The sequence below is a fragment of the Gymnoscopelus microlampas genome, assembly GCF_963454915.1.
Source record: "Gymnoscopelus microlampas genome assembly, chromosome: 3".
Classification (NCBI taxonomy): Eukaryota; Metazoa; Chordata; class Actinopteri; order Myctophiformes; family Myctophidae; genus Gymnoscopelus; species Gymnoscopelus microlampas.
The window spans coordinates 4,675,199-4,689,835 of NC_139940.1; the positions used below are offsets into that span (position 1 = coordinate 4,675,199).

At 41.2% G+C, this 14,637-nt stretch overlaps 1 protein-coding gene across 1 annotated transcript in view; it reads left to right on the top strand.

Annotated features, from left to right (window-relative positions):
• Positions 1-305: 305 nt before the first annotated feature.
• Positions 306-14,637, top strand: part of LOC311039397 (kelch domain-containing protein 3-like) — a gene marked incomplete at both ends in the record, with an annotated part of 16,805 nt that continues 2,473 nt past the window's right edge. The window contains one exon of the mRNA XM_084049270.1: positions 306-1,212. Within this exon, the coding sequence (XP_083905396.1) occupies positions 306-1,212 (907 nt within the window). The remainder of the gene's footprint in view (positions 1,213-14,637) is intronic.

Below are 14,637 nucleotides of genomic sequence, written 5' to 3' on the forward strand. Positions count from 1 at the left end.
TCAAAAAAACAAAACATCATTCAGCAACTTCTACCGAGGAGTCTATCTGCCTGTGACAACTTACCCTGTAAATGCGTTGTCAACACTGCTGAACAGACTCTCTGCTGTGGTGGAACAGGGGATTCACTTTTCCATATTAGGAGATCAACTGTAATCCGCTCTCTTGATTGGCCAACACAACCCATTGGCTTTGCGGACTTGGCGTTTGTGCCACTGAACCGATAAGTGACATCAAGCACATTAGTACTCCATGTTTTTACAGAGCAATTATTTACAAATCCAACTTGATCTTTACGGTGTGAGAAATGTTCTGCTGGACGGTACATCTAAATGGAGCGTTAGGAAGATCTTGTTGTGCTGCTGTTGCAGTGGAGCACGAGGTGTACTCCTTTGGACAGGGCCATGACTGTGGAACGGATCAGATAGAGGTGCATGTCTTCAACACAGCGTCCTTGCGCTGGAAGAAGTTGCCCCCGGTGACAACTGGACGAGACCGTCCCCTTGAAGTTCCGTCCTTTCACTGCGGCCGCACAGCTGTGCTGATAGAACGTATCATCTACGTCTGGTCCACGTATCCCTACTGTAACGAGCTTTATGCGTTTGACATCGACACTCACGGTTGGTCCAAACCCTACGTTTCAGGGAGTGTTCTTGCAGGTTGGAATCCCTTCCAATCAGCCTGTTGTGTCTTGGAGAAGGTCATGTATATCTATGGAGGATCGCCTAATGACATTTACAAGTTGGACACCGCCACAATGGTCTTGTCCTTGATTAACACGAGAGGCACACCACCACGTGCTTCAAAACTCATGCACTCTGTCACCGCCACCATCATTGGGACGAAGATGTTTGTGTCTTGGTGTCTACTTTATAAGATGCGCTTCTACAAATTCATCAGTGTGTTTGACACAGAGACCAACTGCTGGCTGAGCACACCCTTTGCACAACATCGTTTTTCAGCAGGACGCTGTGGTAATTTAGCCTTTGCCTACAATGGAGAGCTGTACATATGTGGTGGCCGGAACTTGGAGCGGGTCTTCGTTGATCTGTCAGAAGTCAATCCAGTGACCTCCTGGATGAAGGTTGAGACCAAGGGGAAAGCCCCGGGTTGCAAGTCTAGTATGTGCTGTCCCATGGTGGGAGATCGTATCGTCTTCTTCGATGATGATGACCTGTACATCTTAGATATGAGTCCTAGTCTGAAGACGCTATGTGAGCTAGCGGTTATTCGGTGCGGTCTGGAGCAGTCGGAACTCCCACACAACATCAGGTGGGAACTGGCTGCCATGACTCCAACAGCAACAACAAACAGTCCACTAAAAAAAACTGAATCGGGGGGCACGGTAGCGCTGTCGCCTCACAACTAGAAGGTCCTGGGTTCTAGGTGGGGTTGGAGAAAGGGCCTACTCCGTGTGGAGTTTGCATGTTCTCCCCGTGTCTCCTAGGGTAGGTACCCTCACAAAAACATGCAGTAATCCTGGTCTCTATACTGCCTCCCCCTGGTCAGCCGGGGCGCCTGATGGAGGGGAAAGGAACTGGTTGGAATAACATGTTCCTTCCACGCTCTATGTCCAACCAGGGAAACTCCCCCCTGTCGGGTGATAATAAGCGGCCTGCTTGCTCCTCATGCATTGAAGGAGGCATGAGTTTCAGCTTGGGCTCTCCCTAGGCTGGCAGAGGGAGAGTAGCGCCCAGGATTACATAGGCAATTGGCACTGGGTGAAAAAAATATGGGTTACAAAATTGTGGGATAAAAATGATAAAAAATAAATAAATAAAACACTTTTTGTCTCTCTCTCAAAAACACATTTTGTCCCCGGCGTAACTCGGACAGCATCCGACCGCTCGGTCTCAAACTGGACATGTAAAACGGAGGGATGAGGGGTAGATGTTAGGAAGGAGGGAAGAGGAGGGAAGAGGGGTACATGTTAGAAGGATGCTGAAGATGGAACTGCTGGGAAAGACGAGAAGAGGAAGGCCAAATGGGAGGTTTATGGGTGCGGTGAGAGAGGACATGCAGGTGGCAGGAGTCACCGAGGAAGACGCAGAAAACAGAACCAGATGGAAACATATTGATCTGCTGTGGCGACCTGATGGGAATTTTTTTGAATTAGCCGAAAGAAGAAGCAGCAGTATAAATAGAACTACTTGCACCGAGCTGTATATTTGGATAGGGGGCGCTGGCCTTAAAAAAAGGATAGAGAACCGCTGTCCTAGCTATCTTGTCTATGTAATGTAATCTGCTGAGCTCATGTTTTTGCTCTGATTCCACACAAAATGAACTGATAGAGTGAGCCCCATAGAGAGAGAGAGAGAGAGAGAGAGAGAGAGAGAGAGAGAGAGAGAGAGAGAGAGAGAGAGAGAGAGAGAGAGAGGGGGGGGGCATGCAGTGACGGAGGAGAGAAGAGAGGAGTGCTCATTAAAAGTCACATGAAAGGAGGTGAGGAGGAGAGGGGAGAAGACAGGTTGACCACTAGAGACTGGAAGGCTAACTAACGACACAGAGAGAGAAAAATAGAAAGAGAGAAAGAGAGAGAGAGAGAGAGAGGGGTACAGAAAAGGAGAAAAGAAAGAATACAAATTTAAACTAAACCAATAAACTTGAAACAAACTAATACAAAAAACACACAGAAACTATATATAAGACTGACCAATACACACCATTAACCTTTCTGTGTACATTTACATTAAGAAAGAAAGAAAGAAAGAAGAGATTATTCTAGTTGTGGTAAAACGAGGCAGGTGGGAGGGGGGAGAGAGAGAGAAAGGGACAGCTCAGAGAGGAAGGGACGAGAGAGAGGGAGAGAGAGAGAGAGAGTAGACAGAGGGATTCCCCAATGACACCTCATCTCTCTCTCTCTCTCTCTCTCTCTCTCTTTTTTTTTTTTTGTCTCTCTCTCCCACCCTCCCCCTCTCTCACTATTTCCCTTTTTTTCTCTCCCAATAAATCATTTTGACTTCTCCTTAACCAGCCCATTCCCAGCAGGGGGCCAGAAAACCATCTCTTCATCATGTTCTACCTCTCCTCTTCATCACTGGATGGTACAGACCGACCGATGCCTCGTCTTTGGGTCCGATGCCGATCCCCGTGTTGGAGGGTCCTAGACCACTGATTACCCATTTTTGGACATGTTTTTTTGTAAGAAAAGTGCTTAAGTCCTTATGATAACCGGATGAAGGTCTGATAGTTGTTGTATTCCCATTAAATCTTTTTCTTGCATTTGAAGACAGTGTGCAGGATGTTTTTTCTTTCAGTACGTTGAGGCCCTCGTCTGGTCTTCTCCTACGCACCTGTCAGGTGTGCAGAAAATATGCTTTTTATTTAAAGGTTTCATGACATGACATGCTGGTTTACGAAACATTGAAAGTCTTTATCATGGTCCTTCAAACATGTAATAAAAGGTTTTAACTGAAAAATGGCATTTTTTTTTTCCTTTCTGTGGTCTGAAGCCTTTCAGTTGCGGGTGTTGCTGTTGAGGGATTTGGCCTGTCAATCATCACCTCTGCTCCCCCCCCCCCCCCCCCCCCAAAGGAGAAGGATAGGGGAGGGGCAGGGACAACAAAAACAAGCACAAAAAAATAATTTATGTTATGAAACCTTTAAAGAAAAGTGCAAAATCTTGAAATGAATTTGAAAAACTTTGATTTGAGTTTGTTGGAAGGTGCTATAAAAATCAGGACACCTCAGCTTCGTGGTTTCCCATACCGATGTCATAAAAATGTTAAGCACTTAACGTTAATGAGCCCCTCAGGGCTCTACACTATATAGTGACTTTTTCTATTAAATATCTTAGCTGAAAAAAGCAGATCGACAAGCTTGTTCATCTGCTATTTTCTGCGAAAGGTTTCCCCAGAATTCGGATGCTGCAGGTCTAAGTGGTTAATGTCCGATAAATAACGTCCAAACCGATGAATCGGTCGTTTCTCACTAAGGCATTGGCTCTCAACCATTGAAAATCTTGAAAGTGTTTGTGCATAGCCCCACCCATCTGACCACTTAACACTGTTAAGTGGTCAGATGGGAGGACCACTTGCATTTTCAGTTTATTGTCTCCGCCAGGAGACTATGTTTTCACTTTCCGCCCCCCCCCCCCCCGGCCAAGCTAACATTGGTCAAGCCTCACGTGACACGTGACAATACGTTGAAAGAGTGTGCTCTGATTGGCTAGTGAGACGCATGACGTATAGCGGCCTATAAATAGATGTGTCACTTTGAAAGAGACTCTTTTCTCTTTCAAAGTGAGGTAAGACAGGAATAATCACGAAGTGAGGTAAGACAGGAATAATCACGAAATGGCTGAGAAATGGCGGAGTAACACTTAAGACAGGATTAATCAAGTAACACTTAAGACAGGATTAATCAGGAACAGTACTGGCGGAGACCTGTGCTCCGAGGAGCACATTTTCTAGTTTTAACATTCATTCTGTTTTCCGGCTTGGATCAATGGAATTAACATAGTATACTTTAAAGCTACACTATGTAATCTCCTTCTTCCACCACGGATTTGAACCCGGGTCTCCAGCCAACTGCTGAAATTCATGTCATGTCTCACCTAGACACATGGATCTAAATGTCTCTATAGAAGAGCAGGGAGACCAAATACAACCACCCTACTTGTAGGATTTATACTGACATTCATTTTCACTTTTTTTTTATGTTTTTGGGGGGTTTTATGGCCTCAATTACACCCCAAAAAAACTGAACTTTGAACATTCAGTGGATTTTCTGTGGTTTTCTGAATAATTAGGCTGAAAAGTAATCTGTGATTGCCCCTTGGAGAGTTTAGTCACAGGCAATTAATCCCGCCCACTCTCCTCCTCGCCCCTCCCCTATCCTTTCGGGGGGGGGGGGGGGGGGGGCAGAGGCGATGATTGACAGGCAAAATACATCAACAGCGACACCCGCAGGCAAAGATTTATTTTTTCATTGCAGTTGAAAAGGCTTTAGAAATATGAGAGAAAAACACCTGCAATGGCTAACTGGAGTGGAACTTTCAGTTAAAACTCTTTATACACGTTTGAAGGACCATGACAAAGACTTTTAATGTGTTGTAAAACTGAATGTCATGAAACCTTTAACATACTCTACCATACAGATTGGACAAAATAGCATTTTTATTAATTAATAATGCCGCTTAAAAGGTATAGTTCAACCCCAAAATGACTTTTTCTATCGATTACTCTCCCCATGTGTGGTAAAGACAGACACTGCCTTTCCCACTTTACCTTCATATCCTCACATGTTCCATTATATTTCTCATGATTTAATTATTTTCTGTTTAACATATGTATTCTGATCAGACTACTTATTTCATGTTGCAGCATATTCACTATTCCCATTTGTTACTATTGCAATTATATTCACCATGACCTTTGTAACAGATCCCCCTTACATTTTCTATCAATATTCATTTCATTTTTACAAACACAGATACAGTTGTTTGTTTGAAACATAACCACTTTATTAATCTGTACAGTTTAAAGCTCATCATCATCACCAAACAAACAAACATACTTGCCATGTCCACTTCCTGGTCTGAGGATCAGACAAGAGTACCACATGACCACAGTGCTCCTTATATAGAGGCGTATGGTAATTGGGGCATACCACTGGCCAGGGGTCGGGAGTGTGTATTTCTCTGTGTACTATACAGTATATTCTAGAGGAAAAGAGTTGTGTTGCTAAAAACATGATTAATACTTACCTTTTGGATGATAATGATTTCTGTAAAGTTTGGGAAATGTTTTCTTTGTTGATGTCACTAGTACTGTATAGGTGAATGTGTTGAGGTAACCTGTCCTTTAAGACAGATGGTTGAGGCCACTATGTAGAGGCCATGCAGGTAGATTATATGAGTCAGTCTTGTCTCAGGCACAGGAGAGGGAAGTCATGGGCATAATGCTGTGGAGAAGCTCTGCCCTTTTACTCAGTCTGTCAGGGTATTCGCTAGACTGTGTTTGTTTGAAAAGCATGTAAGTTTAATGTTTTGTATTTTTTTAATTACATTTTTTTTCAAAAAACTATTTTTGTGCACCTATTGGAAAATAAATCTGGATTATTAAAACATTTGGTTTGTCATTCTGTCCACCTAGCCCTCATCAGAAAGAACTCTTTTACACCATGGAGACTTTGTTTATTTAATGTCACATTCCTAAGCCAATAACTTGATGACCAGCAGCGCGGTTCCGGTAGGAGACACAAAGGAGGCTCTTTGTGTCTCCTATTTACCGCTATCACAATTAACTCAGTTTTCAAGGTTTTAAATTAATAATTGATAATTGTTTAATATTAATGTTATATTATCCTTCAAATCTTAGTGTTTTGCCAATTAACTAGCGAGTGTGAGAAATCAGAAAATGATCGGGCCAATCAGTGACTGCGTTTCAACTGCTGTCCGTACAACAGTGAAAAGCATCAAAATAATGTTCTGATTTCTCATACTCGCTCCCTATGGGCCGAACTAAGTCCAGACTGATACCGGGGAGGAACATGTGAGGGAATCCACGTTATCAGTCTGGCCAATGCCAGGCTACCACTATATATATATATATATATATATATATATATATATATATATATATATATATATATATATATATACACACACCCTATAGCAGGGGTCTTCAACGTTTTCAGGCCAAGGACCCCCTAGCTGAGAGAGAGATGAAGCAGAGACCCCCTACTCTATATTATATCAAATTGTGTTTCAGATTAAAGTTTTTTTTTTACTTAGTCTGCTCTTTTTTCCCTCTATACGTACAGCCTCTTTGCCAAAAATAGCCGATCTACAAGCTCTCATAGATCTGCTATTTTTGGCTAATGTTCGCCTCAGAAAAATAATTCTAGGGTTCAAGTGGTTAATGTAAAAAAAACTAAACCCTATCACACAAAGATTTGGCGGACCCCCTGTAGTAGCTCTGAGGACCCCCTAGGGGTCCCGGACCCCCTGTTGAAGACCCCTGCCCTATAGTCTGAGCCTGCCAGTGGGGCCCCGCCCCGCCGGTTGAGATTCACTATACTCTGCGGTGTACACACTGAAAGTGAATGAAAAACCTTCACTGTCGGAACATGAGAGTAAAAATAAAACACATTTCGCTGTCAAGTTGAGGCTGAGGTGGGGAATTCTCCCAGCATGCCTCGGGGCGCGCTTATATTGGTTATTGTTCTATTGTTGCGTTTATTATCCTGTTCAATTCGGGAACGCGCCTGTGTCATTTTAGATTTTTAGCTATAAACATTGTTTTATACTTTAGGCTCTTCAAAAATAGCAGATATACAAGCTTGTAGATCTGCTATTTTTGAAAAAAACATTTGTGCAAAAAATTTGAATATTTCTTGAAACAGCATTTTTAACTCTTCTTCTGGAGGTCCCTGGATCAAAAATATTTGACAAATGTTCACTTTAAAACTATATATTCAAATGTTTGCGCAAATCTTCACGATTTTTCAAAAATAGCAGATCTACAAGCTCATAGCGCGCCACTCGGTGGCGCGCTATGAGCTTGTAGATCTGCTATTTTTGAATATACCCAAAGTATAAAACAATGGTTAGAGTGGTTCAAATCTAGAAGACTTTCCCGGTGTCAGTGGGTTATTTGCCATGGGGAAATGTGTTGCTGTTAGATATGTGGTGTAACGTTACATTCTTTGGTTCAGCATTTATGTTCTATGTGTGTTCTGGGGGTCGTTTGAGTGAATCCCCCCCCCCCCCCCCCCCTCCACCCTGTTCTGTGTGTAAGTTGGTTTGCTGTTTGTGTTTGACAGTCACAATGACAAATGTTCCTATAGAGGAAAGCTGCCCAGCCGTGCTTCTAAACAAAAGACAAGCTAGAAATCTGTGGTGGAAAGAGTACGCAGTACCAGTGGTGTAAGGTTACAAAGTACATGTACTCAAGTACTGTACTTAAAGTGACACTGTGTAACTTTGTTTTAATGAATAAAATGTATGATAGAGTATGTTAATACAATATAACTTCAACAATTGGGGTGGTTGTATTTGGTCTCCCTGATCTTCTATTGAGACATTTAGATTTAGTCAAAGGTCATGTTCTCACCTAGACACAGGATCTGACACGGATTTTGACCTGATGGTCAAGATTACATTTATCCCCTGAGCAAGCAGGCGGGCTCTATTAGCTCAATGGTACAAATGTCAGCACTTCTTGGACAGGAAACCCGGGTTCAAATCTGGGGTAGAAGAGGAACGTCACTTAGTGCTTTTCAATACTTTTACTTCTACTCCAGGAACATCTCAGAGGAAAATATCGTACTTTTACTCCACTACGATCATTTGCAAACTTTAGTTTACTTTCTAGATTTCGATTGTTATTACAAAACGTACATTAACCACTTCAGCCCTATATATATTACTTCGGCAACTTAAAAATAGCAGATCTACAAGCTCACAACGCGTCGCTTTTACTTGAGTACATTTTTAATAACAGCCTTTTACTACCAGAGTATTTCTACATTGTGCTATTGATACTTTTACTTAAGTAAAATATGTGAGTACGACTTGGACCACTGCTCTGTACTGTATGGTGGGCGGACGGGCGGACGGACAACGTGGAAACATAACGATGCGTCTAGCTTCCAGCTAAACACAGGAATGAAACGAGTCATTCGTGGAAGCAAAATATCAAACTGAAACAAGAGGCGTATGAAAATAAAATAATAACCTCAAAACAAACTCAAAGGGTCAGGACACACCCCACACCCCCCCCCTCTTCATTTATATGATCAGAATTCAGTAATTAACAGTAAAGACAAATTGAACAATGGAGAAACCCATCAGACGCCCGCAGAATTTAAATAAGGACACAGGTTTTGCCTAATTGCCTCTAAATATAATGAATAAACCATACGTATTAATCACATTACCATCTGTCTACGTTGAGAGGAGAGGGCTTTTTTTCTGTGTGGGCCAGTGGTGGACAGTAACTAAGTAAATTTACTTGAGTACTCTACTTAACCCATTGAGACCTGAAGCCGACATGTCTCCTAAATCTCAGTATTCTGAAAAAACATATGTTTCTATATCAGTGGTTCTCAATCTTTTTCATGTCAAGGACCCCCAAAATGATATGAATTTGGCCGCGGACCCCCATCAAAATATTTTGTTCCAGGGACCCCCCAGAAGCAAAGATTTGAGTTAGAAATGTTAGCTTTAAAAATATGTATATTCAAAGATTTGCACACATTTTCACGATTTTTCAAAAATAGCAGATCTACAAACTCGTAGCGCGGCACTCGGTGCCGCACTACGAGCTTGTAGATCTGCTATTTTTGAATAGCCCAAAGTGTAAAATAATGCTTTTTAGCTCAAATCTAAAACATGACACAGTTCCAGGTCTTAATGGGTGCAAGGACACTTTGGTAGAGGTTTAAGTTGTGTATTTACCTTGTTATGATGTAACTAGTCCTGTAGCGACATATCTCTCTACATTGTGCAGTTGATTAGACATTTATAATCCAGAAATGTCATCTCTTTGACTTCCATTGTATGATGAAACAGCTGGTCTCAAAGTAACTCTTTTAGCAAATAACGAACGCAAACAAAACTGATACCGACAATAGGCCTATATAACACCACAAAAACACCCGCTGGATTAGTTTCAAATCAAATGTACATTTTAATATTTGAATATCCGGATCCAGATCAGGACTACTTCCTTCCTTCTTCCAGAGAAAATGCCTACATTTGTGTTTTTGTGGTACTTGAGTACTCAGATATTTTACTTAAGTAAAAGTATCAATACTGCAATGTAGAAATACTCTGTTACAAGTAAAAGTCCGGAATTCAAAATGTTACTTGATTAAAAGCACAAAAGTATTGGCATCAAAATATACTTAAAGTACCAAAAGTAAAAGTACTAAAATGTTTGAAAATAGCAGATCTAAAAGCTCACAACGCGTCGCGTAATGTAAACATTGTAGTGTCGTGTTGTGAGTTGCACCATGTTCTGTGTGATAATGTAAACATTGTAGTGTCGTGTTGTGAGTTGCACCATGTTCTGTGTGATAATGTAAACATTGTAGTGTCGTGTTGTGAGTTGCACCATGTTCTGTGTGATAATGTAAACATTGTAGTGTTGTGTTGTGAGTTGCACCATGTTCTGTGTAATAATGTAAACATTGTAGTGTTGTGTTGTGAGTTGCACCATGTTCTGTGTGATAATAATGTAAACATTGTAGTGTTGTGTTGTAGAGTTGCACCATGTTCACGCTACACTGGATGCATTTTGTGTTCCACAGAGTCCTGGACGCTGTTGCAGCTGCATGGCCTCGTGGGGTCATTTCACTGATGAGGCCTGGATTCAATCTATGGAAGCAAAGCCATCGTTGCTGTCGGGTAGAAACCAAAAACTGCTACTTTTAAGAAAATGGGAGCTAGGGGAAAAAAATAACCTGCGTTTCAAAGGATCCAATGTAGCTGTTATTTAGTCACATAAGCTCTTGCTAATAATGCTAATACACATTTTTTTAAACCCGCAGACAGACTCAACCGCGTTCACGAAATTCAGAAATAGCAAAAAATAGCTGATCTACAAGCTCACAGCATGTCACATTGCGACGTGTTGTGAGCTTGCAGATCGTCTGATAGCTTTAATTTTCCCTAGTAAATACCGGTCCATATCTATCAGTTAGATGTGAATTAATTAGATCAATAAACGGAGGAAGTGAAACGTGTAATAATAGTATTTGGGTTTCCAGAGAAGAGATCTTACAGGTGTAAAAGTGTGTGTGAAATTATTTAGTGCTAGGGGTCTCCGACGTTTTTTCAGGCCAAGGACCCCCTATAGCTGAGGGAGAGATGAAGCAGGGACTTATTTTTTTTAAAAACTTTTACCACTTTGCCAAAAATAGCCGATCTACAAGCTCTCGCGTTGTTAGCTTGTAGATCGGCTATTTTTGGCTAAAGTTCTCCTCAGAAAAGGGATGCTGGGGTTCAAGTTGTTAATGTAAAAAAAAAAATAATATCACACAAAGATTTGGCGGCCCCCCTCTGGTAACTCTGAGGACCCCCTAGGGGTCCCGGACCCCTTGTTGAAGACCCCTGCTTTAGTGCATGCCACCCACAAAACTGCTTACTGTAGTTGTAGATGGACGGACGGGCGGACGGACGGTCACTTTTAAATCATTCAGGGTCCCCCGGGGGGCCACAGACACACGGTTGCTCCAATCTTCACCAAACAAGGCACAATTGCTGTCCAGGGATCTGCCATGACAGTATGACACACCTAAAAACCTAAATTGCACACATAATGGGGCACTACAGCAGAGTTACAGCAGTGTCTAACATTTTAAATGGCCATAACTCAGTGACCATTGCTCTGATCAGCGCAATGTAGGACTGGATTTGATGGCCGCATAGCCTGAACATCTAGTATACAGTATATCAGTGTCTGAGTGTTCACACTAAATTCAATTCATAAGAATATCATGCCACTTTAGTCATTATTGTCATAATAACAGAAGACCAACCACCCCATCCTTCAACGATTATGGCTTTCTGTTTGACCAATGAGCATTGCACTATAACTTTACAGTCATTTAGTTTCTGTGCATTTATCATCATCACATATTGCATTCAGTTTTAGTCATAGTCTTTTGAATAAAATTCCATTGAGTTTCAGTCATATTTTAGTCATCTGAAATGTTTTACTGCTAGTCTAGTTTTAGTCGACTAAATATCATAAGATTATAGTCGACTAAAATGTATGTTGGCGGTGCTTTGATGGTGTCGTAATGGCTGATTTTACACTTGGTTGCATGCTGAAAATAGCAGATCTACAAGCCCACAACGCATCACTGCGACGCGGTGTGAGCTTGTAGATCTACTACGAGTCTTTTAGTTCTACTGGATCTCTTCTCCTCTAGTCCCTCACTAACATTTTAGTCTAGTTTTTATTTGTTGACGAAATTGTCAATATATTTAGTCTTAGTTTTAGTCATCATAGCTTAGTTCTTATTTAGTTTTCGTCAGTGAAAAAAGGTAGTTGACGAACATTTTTCGTCTTAGTTTTAGTCGACGAAATCAACACTGCACTGTTGTGCTGTTGTGTTTAGTTGTTACGGAGGTGAACATGAGCTGGAAGCTAACTACGGTACAGTGTAATGAGTACATTCAGGCCTGCATTTAAAACAACAAGAAAACATTACTTAAAGCCACTTAAAGGACGACCTCAGCTATTTTCAACCTATCTTCATATAAGGGACAGGTCGATTTTTAAAGAAGGGTAGGCCTACCCCTGAAGAAAATGTATGTGCCCTGATCTAAAATGCCATGACCCTCCCTTTGACTAAAAAAAAAAAATCAATGACCCTCCCCAAGTGATTAAAAAAAAAAAACATTAACCCTCCCCGCCTATAGGAGTGTCACGATATATTGTCCCACGATATAGCCTATCATGGTATTAAAATGTGACGATAGGTATTGTCAATATGTCATACTGTATCGTAATATTTTTAAAATTATTTTTCTTTTCTTTATTTTGTTTTGCCAGTGAAAGTTATAGGAGTTCTTACTGTATGGTGCTTGCACAAATGTATTTATTTGTGTGTACAAAGCACTCTGTAATTGTTTTTTAAAGTGCTTTATAATTGTTATTTTACAACTAAAGATGATGGCCAATGTTGATGATACATGAGAAAAGAACATTAATAATGTATCATATCGATATCATATGCCCAACATCATGTATGTATCGTGAAATTAGTGTTATCTTGACACCCCTAACCCTCCCCATCAAATACAACAACATGACATTTAAAACGTATAATATGTACGATGTTTTGCTTTCCACATTGATTATTAGAACATTACTGTAGTCAGTCTTGCTAAATGCACAGTGTAGTGTCTGTAGTGGTAGCAGAATGGACAGTGTTCTAAACTTACATGTGGGAAACCCATTGAATCCCATAATTATTGGTCCGTGGAGGTATTGCATGTGATCCCTGACCATGCATTTTGTAATGTAGGTAAGTGAAGATTTGTATTATATTTGTGCATGACAACAGAAAGGAAATTCAACTCAAGGATGACAGTTTTACGCACGCACACAGTCCAAAGTATTTAAGGGAGGTTTTAGTACATCAAGGTAAATAGGACCTACAGGCTTTTATTTGATGTATGATGACGCATCAATGTTGTCAGTTACTTGGAAGTCGGATGTCAAGAACTTCCACAGAAATGGGAGTTAGAATTTCAAGGGAAACTGAACCGGTTTACCTGGTTGAGTCATCATTAGTAGGACATGTGCCCATATCAATCGCATGTGCTTGCTTGTACTTGTGCCCCTGTCTAGGTCTTAACCCACCCCCTCCCTGATTTTTCTTCTCTTGTACATAGTTTTCACTCTTCATACCAGTAACCTGTAAGCTGATTGTATTACGTTCTGTATAGTAGTGTGTATATCTGTCTGTCTCTTATATGTCATGTGTTGTTACTGGATTTGAATCCTTTGTATCATTTCAAATAGAGAGGGGTCATTGACCACTGTTCTACTGTACTAAAAAGGTATATAAAAAACGGACTGTTTTATCAATTAAAAATTGCATGACCCTCCCTTGGATTCAAAGTACAATTAGCTGACCCTCCCTTGTACTAACATTATAAAGGCATGACCGTCCCCTATTTTCCTCCAGGGACCCCCTTCTGTAAATTTCGACTGGTCCCTAACTGGTCCTCACTAATGCTCATTATGGTTCCATTTTCATCTATTCGGTCTGTGTCTCAGAGGAAAGCTGTGGACAGTTAAGAAACCCGCCTACCAGTGGGCAGGTTTGGTCATTTCAAATAAGATTTTAGTTATTTAATTTAATTTTTCATTAATGCGAGAAGAATGGCTTCTATTACTACATGATAACTTTCCAGGAATAGAAAGCCTGCCGTTTCTATTCACTTTGACCCAATCATCGATGATGTCACTGGTAGGCGGGTCTCTGAACTGTCCACAGCCCTCCTCTGAGACACAGACTGAGTAGACAAAAATGTACCATATCATCATGAGGATTAGTATAGGCCCAAGTATATCAATACAGGCTGGAAATGGGTGAAGTGGTCCTTTAAGTCCTGTATACCAGCGACTCCCAATATGTGGGCAGGGGCTCACTGGTGGGCCGTGAGGATATATTGCAATTGGGCCCCCAAAAATAACTGGCAAAGTTTTCATTGTGATAACGGCCTACACTATGTTAGTTTAGTCTCCGAGCCAGAACACAATCGATCGATTGTTCATTAAAGTAGGCTAAACATGCTCTGAAAATACACGTGGCCCACCCAACTTTTATTGATTGATTGGATACTTTATTAGAAGTTTGCAGAAGAAAAAGCACATGAAAGCAGTTCAATACAAGGTCAGCTATAGCATTGGTTCTTAAAGTGGGGTCCAGGGACCCCCAAGGGTACTTGAGGGGGTTCCAGGGGGTTCCCAGCTAAATTAACCAAATGGACCCTTATGGGTCTGTAACTCTGAGAGTGTACAAATGGAACCAAATGGATTTTACCATATAAATTGGGGCCCCAGGGATAGAAATGCCATTAAATGGGGGTCCGTAGCCTAATGCATGTCAAACTGGGGGTCCTTGACATTAACATTTTTACGACTAGAGCCATAAAAATCTTCTCTTATGGG